Source organism: Hippocampus guttulatus, chromosome 6, assembly GCF_054856545.1.
Source record: "Hippocampus guttulatus isolate MCC_2025c chromosome 6, RoL_Hgut_1.0, whole genome shotgun sequence".
NCBI lineage: Eukaryota > Metazoa > Chordata > Actinopteri > Syngnathiformes > Syngnathidae > Hippocampus > Hippocampus guttulatus.
This window is the reverse complement of record NC_141266.1, coordinates 14,534,653-14,557,567: the sequence shown is the minus strand read 5'-3', so window position 1 is coordinate 14,557,567 and position 22,915 is coordinate 14,534,653. Positions and strand designations below refer to the sequence as shown.

The 22,915-nt window shown below is 44.0% G+C and overlaps 1 protein-coding gene across 3 annotated transcripts in view; it reads right to left on the bottom strand.

Annotated features, from left to right (window-relative positions):
* Positions 1-22,915, bottom strand: part of ptprub (protein tyrosine phosphatase receptor type Ub) — a 176,419-nt gene that overhangs the window by 23,509 nt on the left and 129,995 nt on the right. For 2 of the 3 annotated variants that reach the window (XM_086113143.1, XM_086113144.1), the window contains exons 13-19: positions 21,456-21,492; positions 15,125-15,263; positions 12,937-12,960; positions 12,585-12,739; positions 11,079-11,266; positions 2,933-3,005; positions 2,767-2,843 (exon numbers count right to left, since the gene is read on the bottom strand). In XM_086113143.1, coding sequence (XP_085969269.1) covers positions 2,767-2,843; positions 2,933-3,005; positions 11,079-11,266; positions 12,585-12,739; positions 12,937-12,960; positions 15,125-15,263; positions 21,456-21,492 — 693 coding nt within the window. The remainder of the gene's footprint in view (positions 1-2,766; positions 2,844-2,932; positions 3,006-11,078; positions 11,267-12,584; positions 12,740-12,936; positions 12,961-15,124; positions 15,264-21,455; positions 21,493-22,915) is intronic. The other variant, XM_086113145.1, reaches the window with a different exon arrangement.

The window sequence follows — 22,915 nt, the reverse complement described above, 5'->3', positions numbered from 1 at the left end:
GATAATTTACCAAATTTGAAAGTGTAAATTACAATTTGCCGTGGTGTCATGGAACAACGTAATTTTTTTTTCAAATGTTTTCAGTACCAAAGCGAGATTCGTTTCTGCATAGAATTTGCGCTCGTGTGTTGATAACATATCAGACAACGAAGCCAATTAATTTTCCCCAAGATGAAACTACAGTGACTGACATAGACATAAGTACATTTTTTTCGTAGATACACAGATGTCATGAATGTGTTCATGTAATTACATGGATGCCGGGTTGGTTTGATGAGCCAAAGCGAGACTCGTTTTCTCTGCAGATGAAATGAAATGTAACATAGCATCAGCCATGGCGCATCCGACTGCTCTTCCTTCCTCAACAGGCGCAGCAAGCTGTCAAACGTATGCAAAACTCTGCACGTCTTCTTCAAGCAAAGTGCAGCATAGCAAGCAAAGGATCAGGCATTAAATGTTTTTAAAGAGAGAAATAGGGGGGAAACAGTTAGCCCCTTCTCACCTCTGTTTTGAACGCAATGCATTCGCTCAGAGCGAGCAATGCTTTTCTCACATATTCCCGGTTTCTGGGAACCTATTCCCCATAATTCGTGGAAAAAAACATGCCTGTCTGTGATTCTCTCTATTGTACTGTATTTTAATGCTCAATATATCTACCCCTCAACTACAAAGACTTTAAAGCAAACAAAAATAAGTCCATAACTGTCATTAATTACCCGCCCCCGAGCAGAGGGCTTCTTCGCATCAAAATCTCATTCAAAGATGGCACAAAACCACAAGCCAACATTGAGTGCAGCAATTCATTATGCACCCGTTTTTCATAAAAAAACTCAACACACTCAATGATTTTGATATACCGGTATCGTTTGTCCTGCATGTCATTCAAAATCCCCCAAATAATCGGCCAACTCATTCACCTGTGGAACCCAGTGCAATACAGGACAGGAAAGTACACGATTTTCTTGGAAGTCATGCAAAGCCGGTGCATTCCCGCTGTATTACCATCCATAAAGCCACTTGGTCATGCCACCTTTTGCCTTTGTAACACTATTACGCATTGACTATATCCATTTTTTGAGAGGACACAAATTTAGTAATTGCTCATGCACAACAACAACAACAACAACAAAAAAAAACTATCCATGGTTCTTGTGAAAAAAAAAATCAGTTATTCGTGAACTTTTTAGTTTGGACGTGTTGTGGCAATTTAGGTTAAAAACTTTCATGGCTGATCGTGGCTTTAAGGCAGAAAAGTTTGCGTTGAAATTTCGGCAACATATACAGTACTGTCATTTGCTTCCTAATGTACCAGACATCCACATTTTTCTTGACCTAATTTGGTCTTGGTGCTGCTTTTTGTCAGGACCTACTTTTTCTCGTCTTCTCTGAGACACAAGTGCAATCTTGGGCATGGTGGTAGTGGCGAACACTGTTATTGCAATTTAAAATTAGTCAGCAGCAGCATAACAAAAATAAATCAGTGAGGGACACGCGGAGTGTGGTACGCCAGATGCCCATCACCGATCAAAGCAATTCTAATCACCCTTAGCATCATATCAATTACTTGCGGATGGTCACAATTTACGGCCGGGCTTGGGGATTATCAAATAGCGGTGGCCCAGAATAGATGCTTTTAATTTTGATGTGTTGGCCTTGTCAGATAACTTTCACTTGAACGATGCATCCTCTTCCAAGAGTCCAAAAGTAACCGCACTCATTCGGCAAGATTTGAATGCTGTACCTTTCAAATGAACTCTTCAAAAGCTTCTCACTACCAGCCATCGTTCCACAGGAAACAAAACCCACAGTGTGAAGATACTGCTGTTACTTAATTTGATTTGTCATAAAAGGTTAATCCAATCAAAGGAGACCTAAATGCGTAATAAGTTTATCTTTATAAGAAATGTGCTTTCAAATCTATTCTTCAGAAAAGCTTTGACAGAAACGAGTTTCCGCTTTTCACCATCCAAAATAGTGTAGCGAGGGAATTATTCTGCCTCAGCTTCTTACAGAGAACCATATTGAGTCCCAGCGCGGTGCGTGCAAAATAAATCTAGTGAGACAAAGAATCTATATCAGATTGCCCACATTTCCCTTGACGTAACGAATCCGCGGCAGAGACGAGCATGTGCTTCAATTTTTCGCCGTTTGCTACGACTTGATTTTTGAAAATGCTGCCTGATTTTTGTTCCCCACAAGTAGCTTTTCTTTTTTTCTCGGTGAAATTGCCCTTTCTGAATCAATTGCGACTGGGAACATGTACGGATGAGAACACATGAAATCCATTTACCTATTAATAATACGCGAGAATTACCGTGGCACTTCATGTGTGGAAAACACACAAGGTTAACAATGGAGAGGATCATTACCCATCCCCGATGTCCAATCCTCAAGCTCCAGCACACCATCCCGCCCACGCCCAACTAGAGATTGGATAACATCAATCAAGTCGATTTCATTTTGAGGGATTAGTGGCTTCCCACAAACAAGGTTCATCTCCTCTCCACGCTATTCAATGCATTTATTCTCGTGTTTTAATAAAAACGATAGCGGACTTTGTCTGGGCCGGGTAATATGATGGAGCAGTCGACAAGCGTGACAAAACTAAGCAGGTTGTTTGATTGGATGAAAGCTTCCAGGCGAAAGTGGGCCAGCTGACTGATTGGCTTACAGGACAGCGAGAGAGCGCGGGCCTCGCTGTCGGTTCAATCTTTTTATCTCCAGTCAAAAAACACTACGGGGAGAGTCAGAGAGAATAAAACTTACATCAATGTAGTTGGCGTTGATATAGTCGGAATTGGGGTCTCCCAAGAGAGGGTTGAGCTTGACTCTGTGGCGATCATCTGACACAGTTAAAGACGACAGAACAGAAGCACATTGAAGTTAAAAAAAAAAAAACACACACAATGTGATTTATGCTCTGCTAACTTACATCCCAATAAGGTATCATGCCTCCCTTTGGTTTTGTCTTTCTTCTTTGTGCAGTCCCAGCCATCAAAGAAGCTCTAAGGAGAGAACAAAGAAAATAAAATTGAATGTAATGCAGACTTTACGAAGCCGCTCCATTCACCTCTCAAACAGTCTGATGAAAATAGGGCCCATTTTGTTTAAGCCAGCGCAACTGTGACACACAATAGAGGCTTAGTTCAAGAACCACTGGATTTTTCTGGAACGGTTTGACGCGGCATGCACGGTATGAAACGAAATGGAACAAAGCTGCGACCAGTGCGTCTCATTTCTCTTCAATCCTGGACATTTGGATGTTTCACATACTCTAGAGCTTACATTTGTTCTAAGCCGTTACAAAAAAAACCCCACTTCATTTTATAATGTGAAAAGATTCCTTTATTTATTATGATTCTCATGAAAAGGTGGCGCCAGTACAAGCCGCCGTTCGTTGGTTCCACATTATAGTGCGGTGCAGTGCCGTGCAGTCAGGGGTATAACTGACTGTTACTTCACTTGTTTTCTCAACATCACATGACAATTACGAATACATTGCGCCTGCCTGAAGTGGGCAAGCTTGAGTGCTCTGACAAAATGAAAATAAGAGAATTATGAGGCTCTTCCATGTCGGCCCATGAAGTATGTTATGTTTGCAGCACTTTGATGAGCGTGCCATTAATATTCACGTTGTTTTAATAATTTTAACATCATGAAGACAAGAGCTGTACTGTGGTAAGCCTAGTCAAGTCTGCACAAGTTGCAGGACTGTAAATATCTGTCGATAGCACAGGTGTCAAAGTCAAGGCCAGATCCGGCCCACCACATTACTTTATGTGGCCCACAAAAGCAAGTCATGTGTGTCAACTTCCATGATCCATGCTAAAGTCCATACCGAAATGTCAAATTGTGACATGTGATAAAGAACGTTGACATTTTGCAATCCTTTTATTACCCTGTTTACACTCACTTGAACAATAATCGAACAAAGAACCAACAAATAGCTGTTTTTAAGCAGCGACAGTTTCAACGAAGGCTGAAGTGACAGCAGAAAGAGTCAGCTCGGTCAGTTTTCCTCTTCATCAAAAAAGACCATGGTCTGGAAAAAAAGAAACTTTAAACCTAATATAATGAACAAATAGTTGGCTTGAGTTATGACAAAACTAGTCATCCATCAATTGGTTGTGGATAAGTAATAATACGATGAGATGATTACATCAACATGTATTGGGTTTCACTGTGGTAACGGCCCTCGGAGGGAAGATGTAGCGTATTGGCCCGAATATAAGACAGTGTTGTTTGCATTGAAATAAGACTGAAAAAGTGGGGGTCGTCTTATATTCGGGGTCTAGACATTATACCCATTCATGACGCTAGATGGCGCCAGATACCATTGAAGCGAATGCTGAACTTGACTCCCCAGGCCAAAGCGAACCCCTGTCACAAAGAATACAAATAAAATTGCGGTAGGACGAAGAAGAAAAATTAAAAAAAGCGGTAAGAAAGAAAAGAGAAGAAAATAATAGAAGAGATAACAGAAAATGGAGAAACACAGCGACAATCTGGAGAAAAGTGGGTCGAAGATCGGCCAGGTTAACCGGCAGCTGAGGAGAAGTTATGATGTAATTTACATTTCAAAAACCGGAAGCCACTCATTTACGAATGTGATTGCACTTTAGTTTACATATTTAAATGTTCAGATATTATGATTTGAATGAGGCAAAATATCATGTGTTTTCTCTCAAATATATTGTTATAATCATTTGTTTCAGATGTACTGTAATTATTTTCTGTATAAAAATTAATTTGGTGTTCAAAAAGTCTTTTTTCAAACTTGAATCTTGAAAAAGAGGGGGTCGTTTTATAATCTGGGCCGTTTTATATGCGGGCCAATACGGTAACTCCAAAGTGGCCCGCAACCCAAATGAGTTTGACACATCTGGTCTATAGGAATATAGCATTGTTATCCTAATGTACGTTTTGTTCGAAGAAACCACTGCCAGTTTTGATTATTCTATTCACATGTTTCAGACACTGGGAATTTTGTTAGGACCCTCCTCCAAGCTGTGACTGTCCAATCATAGAAAACTGAAAGACAGACCATTCGGTACAAAAAAATTCCACAACGATGTGCAATAAGCATGCAATACGTTCAAAGCTTCCCACACATTTTTAATGCTTTTTGAAGGCCACATGTTGTGTTTGTCTGCTCACCGCATAATAATTAGCATGCATGGCTTTTTGCGACACGTGAACGAGCAAAATGTTCAAGAAAACAGGAGGATCTCTGCACTTGCAAATAAAGCCAGAACCAAGCCTGCTAATTCCAAAATTGTCCTCTCACAAGTCACTCTCAACACCTTGCGAGGGTCCATCGTCTGGGCTGAAATTAGTTCTACAAATAGCTCCGTCAGATGTCTGCACACAAACGCACATGCATATTTCAAGACTGGCATACCCCCTGTGGTTTTCAGCCACCGGGGAAATTTGATGAAACTATGCCAAAGTCTGCATGCTGAGCAGGGGATTACAATGGAGTTCTCCCCACAAGAGAGCCAAGAACCAGCCAAATCCTCCATAGGATTACACCCTCCTCCTCACTTGTTCCATGTGCCGCCTCTCTTTGAATCCCTCCTTGCCTTTACCTCCTAAACTCTTTACACTGTGTATATCTGTACTGTTTTTTTCCCCCACCCCTCTCCTCTTAAATTTTGATAGCAGACCTCGGAGCGCTTTGTTTCTCTGCTCTCACCAATCCTCAGACGCCAAGAGAGGCGCGGGAGAGGAAAAACAAAAGGGAACGTGTGACGGAGTCGAGCAATATTCAAGGAAAGCAAAGCAATACAAACCTGTGGAAGATTGATTAGAAAGCCTCACTGGCAGGGATCAGTGGTGTGGGTTGGTTAAGCGGATCAATTAAAATGAGCACAATGAGATGAAAGCAGCCGAACCCCAGTCAAATACAGTCTCTCAGGTTTCCTGAATTCGACTTTTTAAGGATACTTTTACCTGCATGCGCTCCACGGTGCTGTATGGTTGGAGCACCATAATCCTGCCTTTGAAAATGTTCCACGTTGTATTTTTTATTTTTATTTTTTTCAAACTGGAGTGGTGCGTGTGAGTCAGTGGTAACCTTTGCTGCAGGTGCATTTTCACTCGGGGAGTTCATCATCCTCCCTGACCTCAAGACAGAGAGGCCAACTGCTGTAATGAAACTTTCAAGCTCCTCAGCAAAGGTCTACTGTAGTGGAGTCGACGTCGAAGGTTGCGTGGCGGGAAAATAAGTGCAGGGACAGCAAGTGCCACGCGTAAGAGGAGCCTCTTCTTACAACTCACTGTAAATTATTGATTTCTGTTTTTACAGAACACAGGTATTCCTCGGGGAAATAAAAAGCTTACACCCGCTAGGGTAGTGTAATATGATGGTCCTCATCAATTTCCCTGGTTTGAGAGACACTCCATCAAAACACATACTCGAGCAAAGAGGTGTGTATTGATTTTGTTGCGAGAGGATCGTGTCTTTCCCGTGAGGGACAGTTTAATGAGTCTGCAAGCTTATTTTGGGGGATGGGAGTCGGGGTGAGGAGGGATGTGGGGTGGGGGGCACCTACAACCAGAAACAAAAGATGTTGGATCTTTTTTTCCCCCTATTTTTTAAATGAATGCAAGAGGCTTTGGGTGACAGCGGTGAACTTTTCCCCAGGGTGTGATTTCACCAGTCAGCCAAAAATGGATTCGCTGCAGGAAAGTAGAGAGATCAGGGCCCTTCAATATGTGTCCTGAAACACTAGAATGAAGGCGGCCATTATCACAAAGGGACATTCTATAAGCTAGCCAACGGAATCATGTTGGAACAATATAAAAACTACTTCTGAAGTGATGCAATTCAATTCACTCCAATGACAATATGATGAAATTGGTTCTTTTTACACGCAAAGAACAATAGCGCAAGGCAGCGGTCCCCAATCTTTTTTGCCCCACGGACCGATTTAATGTCAGACAATGTTTTTAGGGACCGGCCTTTAAGGCCGGATAAATACAACAAAATAATATGATATGACCTGCATGAAAAATGTGGTCTTTTCTAAACATAATAATAAACACGAATCAGGACACGAGAAACGTCTTATCTAGTCGCAACACTCTGGTCGCTATGGTAACTTTTAAACGCACCTTCAAAATAAGATACGGCGCAAATTAAAAAGTGCATGAAAAATACGACTCACCATCACCGCTTATTATGTAGAGTGAGCTTGGTGCGTGGGAATCTCCCGCTGAGATAAAGCCATATTTGAAGTAGGACTCCTGATACGGTCTATTCAATGTAGTCTTCTTTTTCTTGAAAGTCGTAGGCTCCTCTTCTGTCTCCTGGCTGGGCCTTTTCCCCTTCCCAAAGACGTTTGTTTTTTTATTTATTTTGCTAGCTCCTGGGTTTCATTTTAGCAATAACCTATCACGTGACAGAGGAGCGCGCCTTGAACTGCATCAAGAGTGGCATACTGTAAACAGACGTAACAGAGAATCCGATAATTTTTCAAAATAAAACATTTTTCAGATTCGGAAATGAATAAAACGGATGTAAGTTATTGAGTCTTTCGGCCTGGTATCAAATGACCCACGGACCGGTACTGGACCCTGGCCCCGGGGTTGGGGACCACTGGCGCAAGGGACTTCACCAGATCTGGCTGCTGACAACAGGGATCATTTGAGATGTGAGAGTGTATGAAACAATCATAAAGGTCATTTAAAAAGTTAAGCAGATTTGAAAAGTTAAACCTTTGATTTAACACAAAATAAGGTTCCGATACTGGTTTGGAAAATTCAAGATGGTTCAAGTTACCATAACATGACAAAATGGATTTACATTCCCCAGACATTTTGATAAAGCTCCTGTGCTGAATCGTATTAGGCATCTTGCAGGTGTACATGAAAATCCAAGATAATTCTATCACTTATGAATAAAAATTGAGTTACATAATCACAGGGAACCAGCTTGTGTGATCCAGATTAGCTTTGATAGTCAGAGCAATGGCATGCTTATTAAGGAACACTGTCAGTCTTTTGCTGTAAGAGGAACATCCCTCGATCCATCTTCTATTTCCTTCCATTTTTTTTATGCCTTCCTGGGTTACAGGGAAGCTGAAGCCAATCCAAAGTGACTGAGGGTGACAGGCAGCATTCAACCTGAACTGTTTGTAAGTCAATTACAGCGTCTGAAAACCGTTCTAAGTGTGCCTGCTGCTGACCTAACTTAACTGCAGTATTTGATACAGTGGATCACAGTATTCTGCTGACTCGTTTGCAGCACTTGGTGGGCATTGGCGGCAGTGCTCTTGAGTGGTTTAGGTCCTATTTAGCTGAGAGAACCTTTTGTGTCAGCCTTGGCTGCTCTGAGTCACGCACTGCTCCCCTGTCATGTGGTGTTCCACAGGGCTCAATACTGGGGCCTCTGCTGTTCTCGTTGTATCTGCTCCCATTGGGTTCCATCTTAAGGAAACATGGTATTCCCTTCCACTGCTATGCAGATGACTGCCAGATCTATGTCCCACTGAGCAAGAAAGACGCCCTCTCATTAAGGCCACTCCTATCCTGTCTGGAAGAAATCAAAACCTGGATGGCACAAAATTTCTTGAAATTCAATGAAAATAAGACAGAGGTGATATCGTTTGGTCCCAGTGGCCCTTGTACGTCCCATCCTGTAGACTTGGGCCCCCTGTCTCCTTATCTTAAGTCAACAGTCTCAAACTTGGGCCTTAAACTGGACAGTGATTTCAAACTTGATCGGCAAATTGGTGCCGTTGTTCAATCCAGCTTCTTTCACCTTAGACAGCTGGCCAAAATAAAACCTCTCCTCTCACATGAACACTTTGAGACAGTAATTCATGCCTTTGTCACATCCCGGCTCGATTACTGCAATGCCCTTTACTTTGGAGTCCGCCAGTCCTCCATTAAGCGCCTTCAGCTGGTCCAGAATACTGCTGCTCGCCTCTTGACTGGTACTCGTGAAAGGGAGCACATAACTCCTACTCTGGCATCCCTTCACTGGCTCCCCATACATTTTAGAGTTATTTTCAAGATCCTCTTATTTGTTTTCAAATCTCTGAATAATCTAGCGCCACCTTACCTCTCTGAGCTCATCCGCCCCTACATACCTGCCCGGCGCCTCAGGTCTGTGGACCAGACATTATTAGAAGTACCAAGAACTAAACTGAGGCTCAGAGGGGATCAAGCCTTTTCTGTTGCTGGTCCCTCTCTCTGGAATGACCTCCCACTGAACATTCGGCAAGCCTCCTCGCTGCCCATCTTCAAAACCCTCCTCAAAACTCACTTGTATTCTTTGGCATTCGACTCAGCATGACTTAGATTTGTTCTTGGTTTTTCTGTTTGGTGCTTTCTACCGGCTTTATTACCGATTTGTCTTACTGTTTATTGTGCATGTTAAATTGCTCGATGTACAGCACTTTGTATGCAGCGATGGCTGTTTGAAAGTGCTCTATAAATACAGTTGACTTGACTTGACTTGACCGATCAGCTGACTGCAGTGAGTCGAGCTCTAGCTTGTGGTTTGTGGTGCAAGCACGCCAATGAAAAGGTATTGAAAATAATGATTGTTTGGAAGATAATTTTGGGGATGTTTATACTGAGAAAGCAATGAAATACCTACGCCAACTCAAAAGATCTGGCAGGTGTGGCGAAAACAATGCCTAAAGCATTCAAAGAGGATGTTATTGGACTGTGAGACAAGTTTGTTCAAAGTCAGAGTCACTGACAAAATATTCTGAAGATGAACGTCGCATTTTACCAGGAAAATTATTTTTGCCAGAGAAGTGAGCTTACAAGTGTAATGGACTATATAAAAGCATTCAGAGTGGCAGATGACCTCGGACTGGGTGTCTTTCATCAAAACTCAGGTTTGTCAGGTACACAAATGTTGGGTAATATGTACTGAATCTTCCAGAAGAAAGCTCAGTCTCATTTGCCTGCTTACGATCTGGTAACAGAACTCAGAATGCCTCCTGAAACGTTTAACCTAATCTGTCTTGCCTTGCAACGCCAGTTCGTCTGTCGACGCATTCGCGAATGATTAATTCATACCTTCAACATGAGTGTGATCCAGATGCCTTTTAACACCATTAAACAATTTCAGCGGACTGTGCAAAGGGCTCATGGATGATGTCAGAGAACCACTGATGGGTTTCCCAAACTCTCTACCCATCATTACCATCAAATAGGTTTCAAATAGGTTTCAGTTTGTCTTTTTTTCTTTTTTGGTGGATGTGAAAATTACACATGAATCTCCTGTGGTGGAAAAAGCCAGTAGTCTCTCTTTTGGATGTGTTGATTGCACCATGGACTTGATGCATCGTACCACAGGATGGTAACAAACAAATGTGATGCTGTTAGAATCCAAAGGAGTCGCAAATTAAAGGAATGACACATTTCACTCACTTTCTAATATAGAACTGGTCCATGATTTCTCTGTCCTACAAGACAGAGTTCATGTGTAGCAAAAATACATGCTCTTCCGAGGACCCTGCTTATTGTTCAGGGTTCGGCATGTGCTTGAAATGTTCGATCCATTCATAGGACACACTCACTCATTCTCTTGATACTATTCATGCATGCCATTCTTTATAAGGATACAAAAAAAAAAAAAGAGAGATTTAGAAAAATAGATTGACGGTGACCTTCTATGCATTCAACTATACTGAATTTCAGGTACTTGAGCGATGATTGTGTTTGTATAGTTGCTGCACAATGCCAATCTATTTAATGGTACAACTGCACGTACATCTTGATTGTGCGAGCTTTGTGTGCACTGATGCATCACACTGCTGTAAATGCTGAAAATATGCATAAAAAACTGTCAGACTATGGTATTCACATTTTTCAAAGGTTCCATAACCAAGAAAGAAGTCATCTAAATTATTTTTCCACCATTTGCATCGGACTGATTTATGGTGGCGAGAAAAGAATAAATTACAACCATGCTGTAGAATTTACATATCAACATTCCACAGATTAATTTAGTCGTGAAGCCTTCTTTGTCAGAGAGCTTAGCATTTGACAACACCAGACATACAGTGACATCAGGGAATTACCACTCAGGGTGAGAGCAAAATAAAATAGCTCACCTCATATTCCTGTTTAAAGCCATAGCCCTCGGCCGTCTTCATCTGGTTGATGTGCTGGAGCAGGTCGGCCACTCGCACGGCGGGGTGCAGCTGTCCCGTGTGGTAGGGAGAGCCCTTGCGTCCGCACGGGTGCCTCGGGGAGCCTCCGAGGAGACTGCTGGCCTCGTTCACCGAAGTGCGCGGATCACCTGCAAAAGGCCAGGTCAATGTCGTAAACTTAATGGGGGGATGCGGCATAGCTCAGCGGTAAAGTCAGAGCCTCCCAACTCTGAACTTGAGCGTTCGGTCCCCGGCCGTTGTGATCACGTCAAAGAGTCCTTGAGTAAGACACTGGCGCACGGTCTGTCATTCCGTCACGGATGGACGCTTGTTTTGATGCTGACTGACGGACACATGCACCACCTGTCTCGTGTGTTTGTTAAGGGGCGTTTCTTAGAGAGGATGGTATTGCCGATACATGTGTGAGAGTGACTTCTCCTGTTTTCAATAGGATCTCTGTGGGGACTGTGATGGCCAGTGTACAAGATGTACTTGGGCTGCCAGATCGGCCTGGGGGCCTGCGCCGCTCGGGCGACTCCGATTGGACAAACTACATTACACCGCATTAAATAAGAGTTAGGAGGTGCTCCTGTTTTCTTTATTTATTCATTTATACGTGAAAACCTGTAACCATTGTAAATAGCACAGCCACCTTATGCTGTGTTTTCTATGCTATTGCTAATTTATTATATTTATTCTCCAAATCTATTGCTAATGCTATATTTTATATTGTACTTTTATTGTGCTGTGTACAGTTCTTTTCTGAAACATTCACCCCCCCCCCCCCCAATTTTGCCTGCTGTAGATTGCAAATTTCCCCAGTGTGGGAAAAAAAAGGTTATCTTATTTTCCATTGTTCATTCAATTTACATCAATGCTCGAACATTTGAGGATTACAACTGACTGTACTGTAAAGTTGAGATGGTATTTATTTACAGTATTTATTTTTAATGATGTACTCTGGTCAGATGTCTATCAATAGAAAAAGCAAAACTATATTTATACATTTCCTATCTAAGCAAATCTGCTGAGCTACCTATCTACCTACCTACACTACGTACATTTGAAGTGCGAAAGTAGTGGTATAAATCGTGTGCTAGTGATAATTGATGGATCGGAAGTGTTAACACATGAAACGGTCTATGTATGCTCGATCAACTTGTGCGAGCATTACAAGGTATGGTGTGGCCAATATGTCCTCAAAACGAAATCTTGTGGATGACTGTTGGCTACCATGAGTAGCTGACCCACAACTCTTCAACTTTGCAGTAAACACATTTGTCTTTTCCTTGTCATCAGACCGACAATATAAGCAGTGCACTCAATTCAAAGAGAAATGACAAAAATCACCACTGGCTTCTTTGGACTGAATTCAACTTGCATTGTGAAACTACAGCCCTTTTGTGTAACTACTCTCATCAACTGGAGATGTTGAAAGTCAACTTTTGAAAGTAATTAGTGTCTTACTTCGTGTTCCACATGTGTGTGCATCCATGAAAGAGAGGGCCATCCTCTCATCCTCTTGCAGGGTGCTCTGGTCGGTAAAACTGCGCTCCATGGAGCCCATGTGGCTCTTCTCCTGGCGATAAGTAATGGGGGTCTTATTCATGTTCACAGGTTTCCTATTCACGAACACAGAAGAGGAGAGCAGGTCGTGTGAATATAAGGCAACACAAGAGATAAAGCACCATCGTTCGAGACAAAGAGCAACTTCTCAATTATTTTCCATGCCTTCCTGCTGTGTGATTTACAGCCAGAGCACAAGCATGTGTCTGATGGATCACAACAAATGGAAAAGAAAAGAACCATAATCACTTACGGATAATAAGAGTAGTAGTTCCTTCTGGCAAGAGTGGAGGAGGAAGTAGAGAAGGAGGAGGAGGAGTAGGAGGACGGAAAAAAAACCCAAGAAGAAATGTATCATGAACACAATGTCAGCTGAAAGCAGAATGCATTGATTACAGTGTAAACCAGAAGCAGGAAATCAACTGTGCAGGTGACCATGTGATGCGTGCCAGTATATCGAGCAGGTGCTGACACCACAATGCGTGTGTGTGTTCCCTTCATTAGAGTGTGTCTCCCGTGGTATGCTTCAAGGACCAAACCACGTGGCCTTCCTGTCACAGCAAATTCGGTAATCAATTATCTAAAGGGGAAAACGTCACGGTTGCTGCGCACAGGAGTCTGAGCTCATTTGTGGAGACTTTCAAAATGGACATTATTCAATACCAGTCAAGGAACTGTGTCAGCCATTTAATATGATTGCCATTTTTAACTTTTGTGCGCTATGAAATTGAAATATTAAAACAGTGGAACCTCCAAAGTCGACTGTAACTGAAGTGGTACACTGTATTTTCAAAACCAAATTTTCTGCAAAAATATTGTATTAGAATTCAGTTCAGTGGACATCTGAATGATTCACTTTTTCTGGGTACTTTGTTTCTTCCCCAGTTTCCCTCATGTGTGCGGTCCAATAGGGTTCTGTTCTAGGTCCCCTTTTATTTTCCCTGTCTACTTCCCTCCAGTTACCTTCTTCATTAGGAAATATGGAATTTACTTCCCCTTTTATGCAGTTATCCATATTTATGTCCCTATAAAAAAGTGCAATGGATATTCTCTCAGCCAATTGGTCAAACATTTTGAAATATGAAAGGCTTGCTTTGAAGTGTTTCAGTGACAACCAGACAGATTGTTTTTTGATGGCACCGCTTAGAACACCATGTTGGATCTGGGTTGCTTGGGGACTCTGACCAAGCAGACTATCTCAAATCCAGGTGTCAAGTTGATTTGAGATGCCAGCTAGATCAGGGAGACTTGTTAAGTCAAACTTTTTTACCACTTGAGCTAGCTGGCCAAAAGTAAACCTGATTCTCTCAAGTCAGCACTCCATGCCCTTATCACCACCTGGGTGGACTATTGTAATGGACTCTCCGTGTCTCTTCTGCCATGTCTCGTCTCCAGATGGTACAGAATGTCGATGCAGATAAATTTGAGAACATTTGGCCAAATTTTCCCTCACTGCAATGGCTGCCAGTGCACTTAAGGATTACTTTTTAAAAATTACTTTAGCTGCTTTAGCGCTCACCTGTGTTCTGAGTTTGGTCATGAGAGATTCGCAAGGCGAGTCGTGATTGGTATTTACCTGAGCCCCGAGAAACAGTGATTTAATTTTCAGTTGACAGCAAATAGCAAAATGTCCACCCTTTCAGATGGATGAAAACAGGCAGATTTTGCTACTTAATTCATATTCCTCAAATGCAATATTCATCAGAAGACAGTGGTTAGACGACTGGGGCCGCATAGAACCCATTATTGTAAAGGAAATTTTGGACTTGACTTTTCATTAGCGAAACTTTGCCTCGCAGGTGAGTGAAGTTTTATGAAGGCAACAGTTACCTCCGGAACGGTCGAAGTTAGTTGTTTTTTTTTTTTTTAATTGTTATTTTATGTTAAATGTTCTGGAAAGCTCTCGACTACAGCCACATCAGATTTGAAAGCAGAATATAAATAAAAACGTATTGAAGTGTATTTTTTAAAATTTGTTTATGTTGAATTTTGTTTGACTTCAGTGGTTACACTGTAAGAAGTAATCAGAGGCTTGCAGAAAAATGACTGGATAAATATACTGCAGAGCTTAGGGTTCACTGGCTAATAGTCTCTAAAAGCACACCTTTTCTCTCCCAATTACCATCTCATTTATGCTTCAGTCCTGTGCTCGTGTGTTGTAATTAAGTAGCTAATTGAATTGCATCGGCCGTTAATGAAATACTTCACATATTGAGATGAGTTATGCAGATGAGTATTGTTGGTCCCTTTGATACATTATATGGGAGTGAAAGCAATGAAAACAAATCTCTCCAAAAATAACCTTCCAGAAAAATTGCTTACGGATCTGATCCATTTGCAAAAATAAATAAACAAATAAATAAATAATGACCAAAAGAAAACAAAACAATGAAGGAGGTGCACATAATGAGGCATGCTTTAAACAAATCAACAGTCTTTACCCTTTCTTAATGACAACGATAACAGCACCCAGCAGGAGAATGAGCACCACCAGGCCGCCGACACAAACGCCCAGAATCAGCCCCATCTCTTCCGAGTTCTGGGACACCTCCAAAGCCTTGCGGTGATCTTTGCAGGCAGCTGGGAGAAGTAAAAAAAGATGAACTTTCAGAAGCAGTGCCGCTTAGAGGTGGCAGGAGGTGTTCAGGAAATGATTCATAGAGACGTCATATAAAGTGGATATGGCGAGAGAAAAAATTCAGATCTTTGAAATGCCCCCCCCCCCCCCCCCCCCAGCAGGTAGATACTTTGCATACCACAATGCATCCGTTCAACTTATCCTGACTACTGTCGACACCTGCTGAATTCCTCTGGCTTTCTTAATGCCATCACTGCATTTCAATAGCGGTGATATTTCAAAAGGTCTTTTCAAATTGCTGGCAATAATGAAAAGCGCCAGTACGGAAGTGACAGATTTCGCCAGTGTAAGCCTACCCAACAAACGTAGCACTCCGGAACACATCTTATGTTTGACATACAGAGTGATTATATGGGAGCTTTGCGAAGACGAATATGATCATCATAATGGGAGCAATTAAAAATAACGTCAATATTGTCCTGATTAGTAATTGTTGCATTTCAAATTGCGATGTGTCGCCATGTGGGCCTGTCAGTGTACTGTACAGATTGTTGCTACAACACCCTGGAGATGCTCCCCCTGTAAACACTGCATTATTTATTATATTTCAGAGACATAAGTCTTCCAAACAGCAGCTCCAGACAGAAACTTCCGAGGCACGTCGCTCTCTGCGAGTGAGTGAAAAGGTCCTCCAGCTTGCAAGTTTCTCTACATGTTCCTCATGGTGGATATTGCTTTGTTATTTCATAGGGGCCCACTGATCTACTTTTCCCGTGTGCGTCAGTCAGAGCTCAAGGCCTCAAAGCAGCCTTTTCAAGGCCAATGGAACTTCTCCAGAGCAGCAGAAAGTCAGAGCAGGCCTCAGGATACTCTTATATCTCACTGCCTGCTGGGGATGTAAGTGTTTTGGGGGCAAGGAAATTAAAAGAGAGCCAGCCACATTGTAGACCGGTTGGCCATTTTATGACTGAGGTGGGGTTTTTTTCCCTAAAACTGAATAAAAAAAGGATAGGATGTGACTTCAAAGCATCTCACGGATGACTCTTTTTCTTAGTTGTACAGTAGAGTCAGCTTCTAGACACCAAACTGTCATATGAACATTGTCATATGAATATTTTTTAGTTCCCCTTTCTTTCAAATCGAAGTTTGGTCAACAAAGGACTTCGTTAGATATTCTGTTGTGCATTTAAGACCATCTAATTGTAGTGTTTGACATAAAAGCGCAATGAGTTCAGATATACTGTATACCGCTACATTACCGGCTCATTTTAACTGCTGGCTATTTAGGCACAGAATCTTCTCAATATCTATCACTTGTTAAGAATAGGTTCGCAATCAACTTTACGACTGTACACTTGTGTCAAAGTTATTGTTAGGTCAACAGAGATGAAATACATGTGGAGCATCGGCAACAAAACATTTGCAACATCCATTAAGTTTAACGGCGACAGTTTGTGACTCAGGAACAAATTGCTGTGGTTTAATTGCAAAAAAGAAATATATGAGCACAAATTGGAAGTTGAACAACATCAGAGAATAGTGTTGTACTTTTGAGGTTCCACTTTTTTGGCCACTCGTTCTTGGTTACTTCATACTGCCGAAACATCAAGAAATTTAGATGACGTAATGCTTTCTATTTCAAGTCTGCACATTTGTACTCCATCCATCTCGTAATATCCATCAGCCTGAACACGAATATGAAATGGGTTTCCGCGGTGAATCTGCGCCTTTGCCAGTTGCCCTGTGTTGGAAATTGGCGCTTCGCGAGGGAAATGCAGGTCTATTGTCACACTGAGCCGGCCAGTAGATCCTTAATTAAACTGTCACCTGGAAGTTGAAATGTAATCCACAGTTTTCGTATCAAAGCTGGAATCATTTGCCGCCACTTGGCTGGTGACGCGGTGCTTGACAAAAAAAGCTCAGGAGACGATAGTGCTGAATCCATGTCAATGGTAGAAGGATCACAGAAATCACTCTTTGACCCATTTTTTTTAACCTCAAGTTTTTTCCGCAGTAATTTGTTTTGATCACTTTTTGTTGGCGGGTTTGTCAAAAACTACAAAACTGATTCTTACTGAAAGTGTGGAACGATAACTAGATGGTGGAATCCTTTGGAGACTGCAATTTCCAAAAGCTTCTTCAAAGGCAGGTTCTTTTTGTGATTTTGGTGAATGCACTGCTACGATTCATCATGGCTTTCCCTTTCCTAAAATCTTGTCCTCAGAGACCCAGGAAGTGGACCGCAGGTAAGGACAGACAAACCAAGACAAATGTAACACTATGATTTTGTTCAACCATGGCAGATGTCTGTTGCTAAATTACCTGTCGTTTCCACAAGCCTTTCTCTTGATATTGTTCTGGTATTTAAATTTCTTGTATTTTATTTTTTTTTTAATTTCCACAGATTTTTTTTTTCTCCCAACGTTGGCTTCTATTTTAACATTGGCTGGACCCCTTCTCATGGTCTCACCACCCGTGGGAGGGGTCAAAGGGGTCGGGTGCAATGCGAGCTGGGCGGCAGCCAAAGGCGGGGACCCTGGCGGTCCGATCCTCGGCTACAGAAGCTAGCTCTTGGGACATGGAATGTCACCTCTCTGGCAGGGAAGGAGCCCGAGCTGGTGTGTGAGGTAGAGAAGTTCCGACTGGATATAGTCGGACTTGCCTCCACACACAGCCTGGGTTCTGGTACTAGTTCTCTCGAGAGGGGTTGGACTCTCTTCCACTCTGGAGTTGCTCATGGTGAGAGGCGCAGAGCAGGTGTGGGCATACTCATTGCCCCCCGGCTCAGTGCCTGTACATTGGGGTTCACACCGGTAGACGAGAGGGTTGCTTCCCTCCGCCTTCGGGTGGGGGGACGGGTCCTGACTGTTGTTTGTGCATATGCAGCAAACGGCAGCTCAGCATACCCACCCTTTTTGGAGTCCTTGGAGGGTGTGCTGGAGAGTACTCCTGCTGGGGACTCCCTTGTTCTGCTGGGGGACTTCAATGCTCACGTGGGCAATGACAGTGAGACCTGGAGGGGCGTGATTGGGAGGAACGGCCCCCCCGATCAGAACTCGAGTGGTGTTTTGTTATTGGACTTCTGTGCTCGCCACGGATTGTCCATAACGAACACCTTGTTGAAACATAAGGGTGTCCATATGTGCACTTGGCACCAGGACACCCTAGGCCGTAGTTCGATGATCGACCTTGTGGTTGTATCATCGGATTTGCGGCCGCATGTTTTGGACACTCGGGTGAAGAGAGGGGCGGAGCTGTCAACTGATCACCACCTGGTGGTGAGTAGGCTCCGATGGTGGGGGAAGATGCCGGTCCGTCCTGGCAGACCCAAACGTATTGTGAGGGTTTGTTGGGAGCGTCTGGCGGAATCCCCTGTCAGAAGGAGTTTCAACTCCCACCTCCGACAGAGCTTTTCCCATGTTCCGGGGGAGACGGGGGACATTGAGTCCGAGTGGACCATGTTCCGTGCCTCTATTGTTGAGGCGGCCAATCTGAGTTGTGGCCGTAAGGTGGTTGGTGCCTGTCGTGGCGGCAACCCTCGTACTCGCTGGTGGACACCAGCAGTAAGGGATGCCGTCAAGCTGAAGAAGGAGTCCTATCGAGCCTTTATGGCCTGTGGGACCCCAGAGGCAGCTGACGGGTATCGACTGGCCAAGCGGAACGCAGCTTCGGTGGTCGCCGAGGCAAAAACCCGAGCGTGGGAAGAGTTCGGTGAGGCCATGGAAGCCGACTTCCGGACGGCTTCGAGGAAATTCTGGTCCACCATCCGACGTCTCGGGAGGGGGAAGCAGTGCACCACTAACACTGTGTACAGTGGGGATGGGGCACTGCTGACTTCGACTCGGGACGTTGTGAACCGGTGGGCAGAGTACTTCGAAGACCTCCTCAACCCCACCAACACGTCTTCCTTGGAGGAAGCAGAGTCTGAGGACCCTGAGGTGGGCTCTCCTATCTCTGTGGTTGAAGTCACCGATGTGGTTAAAAAGCTCCTCGGTGGCAGGGCCCCAGGGGTGGATGAGATCCGCCCGGAGTTCCTCAAGGCTCTGGATGTTGTGGGGCTGTCCTGGTTGACACGCCTCTGCAACATCGCGTGGTCAACGGGGAGAGTGCCTCTGGATTGGCAGACCGGGGTGGTAGTCCCTCTTTTTAAAAGGGGGGACCGGAGGGTGTGTTCCAACTACAGAGGGATCACACTCCTCAGCCTCCCTGGTAAGGTCTATTCAGGGGTGCTGGAGAGGAGGGTCCGTCAGGAAGTCGAGCCTCAGATTGAGGAGGAGCAGTGTGGTTTTCGTCCCGGCCGTGGAACAGTGGACCAGCTCTACACCCTTAGCAGGGTCCTCGAGGGTATGTGGGAATTCGCCCAACCAGTCTACATGTGTTTTGTGGACTTGGAGAAGGCGTTTGACCGTGTCCCTCGGGGAGTTCTGTGGGGGGTGCTTCGTGGGTATGGGGTACCGAACCCCCTGATACGGGCTATTCGGTCACTATACCACCGATGTCAGAGTTTGGTTCGCATTGCCGGCAGTAAGTCGGAATCGTTTCCAGTGAGGGTAGGACTCCGCCAAGGCTGCCCTTTGTCGCCGATTCTGTTCATAATCTTTATGGACAGAATTTCTAGGCGCAGCCGAAGCGTTGAGGGCGTCCGTTTTGGTGGCCTCAGTATTGCATCCCTGCTTTTTGCAGATGATGTGGTGCTGTTGGCTCCTTCAAACGGGGCTCTCCAACGCTCACTGGAGCGTTTCGCAGCTGAGTGTGAAGCGGTTGGGATGAAAATCAGCACCTCCAAATCTGAAACCATGGTCCTCAGTCGGAAAAGGGTGGAGTGCCCCCTCCGGGTCGGGGGAGAGATCTTGCCCCAAGTGGAGGAGTTTAAGTATCTTGGGGTCTTGTTCACGAGTGAGGGCAGGAGGGAGCGAGAGATCGACAGGCGGATCGGTGCAGCGTCTGCTGTGATGCGGACGTTGTATCGGTCTGTCGTGGTGAAGAAGGAGCTGAGCCAAAGGGCGAAGCTCTCAATTTACCGGTCGATCTACGTTCCAACCCTCATCTATGGTCACGAGCTATGGGTCGTGACCGAAAGAACGAGATCCCGGATACAAGCGGCCGAAATGAGTTTTCTCCGCAGGGTGTCCGGGCTCTCCCTTAGAGATAAGGTGAGAAGCTCGGTCATCCGGGAGGGGCTCAGAGTCGAGCCGCTTCTCCTCCACATCGAGAGGAGCCAGATGAGGTGGCTTGGGCATCTGATTCGGATGCCTCCTGAACGCCTCCCTGGTGAGGTGTTCCGGGCATGTCCCACCGGGAGGAGACCCCGAGGAAGACCCAGGACACGCTGGAGTGACTATGTCACCCAGCTGGCCTGGGAACGCCTCGGGATCCCCCGGGGAGAGCTGGAAGAAGTAGCTAGGGAGAGGGAAGTCTGGGTTTCCCTGCTAAAGCTGTTGCCCCCGCGACCCGGCCCCGGATAAGCGGTAGAAGATGGATGGATGGATGGATGAATTCATGGAATTCCATGTTGCTGCTATGCAAGCAAAAGCAATCAATGGCTAATCAAAGTACCCTGTGCCTGGATCGGTTTACTGCTATGGTGGACTGATTTTCACAAGCTCATGACCAGTATTCACTGTGATCCGAAAGTGTAGTACAGCATGAGGAGAGAGTGGGGGCCTGGCGAGTTCTCTGCCAGGAGAATTTAGTGTCAATTTCCTTGCCCTTTTCATGTCCTCTCCAATCCAAAATCTAAGATACAGTAGAGGCGGTGGGGTTGGGGTGGGTTGCTTTCTCACACAGAGGCCAAGGTGGCTCCATGTGGAAGTTTTGATGTCGAGGACCTTTCGAGCCCGCCGAGGTCAGAGCCCCTCAGATGTTGCCCATCTCGTGGACCGCTGATGAGAACAAAGAGGCTGCCTTTGATATACTCGTCCCAGCGGCCACTTGCAAACAAACACGATGAAAGGCTGACCTCTAATCCCTCTCTGCCTGTTGCCCTTTTAGCTGAAAACCACAGCCAAACAAGCAGGGCCGTCTGAGAACATTTGTCCACATTGCCTATTTTGTACTCGAGAAAAATAAAAGCGCGGTGTCGACTTTGTGAGCCACTTCATGGGACGTTTCTTCGAAAAAAGCAAACAGTGCAAAGTGTCTAAAAAGGATGTATGTAAAGTGAACTCAAGGCGACGCCATTCATTTCCAATTACCTTTGCGAGCTATGCGGATGCAGTTTATTCTTGATTCCTGCAAAACAAAAAAAAGCACACACAAGTGATGAGTCATTTTGCATCAAATGAATAGAAAGAGACATTACTTAAAATATCTCAAGTTACCAACCCTGGGCAGGGTTGACAACCTTTTTAACAGTATGTTTTTCTTTGCAAATTACTGTAAATGTAACAGAAAATGTCTTTGGGCCAAAAGAACAAATTACCTTACATTTGAGAAATCTATTAACAACATGCATGACGCTCTGAAATCTCCGCGGATCCGAGAGCTGTGGCGGTATATTAAAGTCACAGATAAGAGTTTTGCCGTAGGAAAAAAGATTTGAGTTAAAATGGGAAGATGATTAAGGGAGGGTTCCAAATCAATGCACCACTATGAAAAGGAATTTATTCTATTCAAATTCAAGCTGATGACATCTTGGTGTTCCAAAAAGGGACCTTTGTCAAACAACCCTAATGAAATTCGAGACGCTAATCCAATTCGACCCTGCCACCTCTTGGAAGACATGCATTATCAAATTAAAATTTACACATGCCAATCTGGGTATTGTGGGACTCATATGCAAATGAGGACATTTGCAAATAAGTGAAAATGGCCTTCCTCAAACCGACTAAATTGTTTATTTTAATTGAAAATGAATTTCAAGCTCCCCTTAAATCCGGTCAGCCAGTTAATTTTGTTATTTCCATTACCCGGCACAATTTAGTTCAAGTTACTCAGTTTATACACTACATTATTGTTGGCCTACACAACAACACCTGCCTCCAAATGCTGCATACAATTAGTTGATTGTCATAAGGTCTTCCAAAAGGTGTGCGGAAAAAAAAAAGTTACAGTCTGAGGAAACCAGCATTTGTACTGTTGCTAAGAAGAGAGGGAAAGATGCACAGAGCCGCTTAAATCCAAGCAATGAGTGGTTGCGCTCGATTAAACAATCAGCTATTGTACTTGGTGCTAGTTTGTAACTGAATTATGTACAAACATATACAGAATTTGTATTTTGGGGGGAGGGATGGGGGTGGTAGTGAATCTCCTTTAATGCAGAGGGATAGCTTCCAAAACGGACCGCAGTAGGTGAAACCTGAGATACAGAGAGACCATAGCATTCTTTAATATAGTTTTACCCCGGCCAGATTCTTTCAATGTAAATGCAAGCATATCATTTATAAAAATGTTGTTATTTATTTTTGTGTCTGTGTACATGCATGTGTCTTTAAGAGGCGGGGATTAATGAGGTGATGTGTGACATCAGCTAGTCTGTGTGCGAGTTTCTGGGCGTGGGCTGTAGCCAACAGCAGGTCCTGTAGCTCTCCTGCCCTACTTGCGAGAGCATTAAAGTAAGTACACTGGAAAAAAAAAGCCCATGAAAAGAGATTGCTTAAAAAAGCGATATAAAGCGGGCAACAATGATGAGATGCAATATAGTGGAGTAGCACTG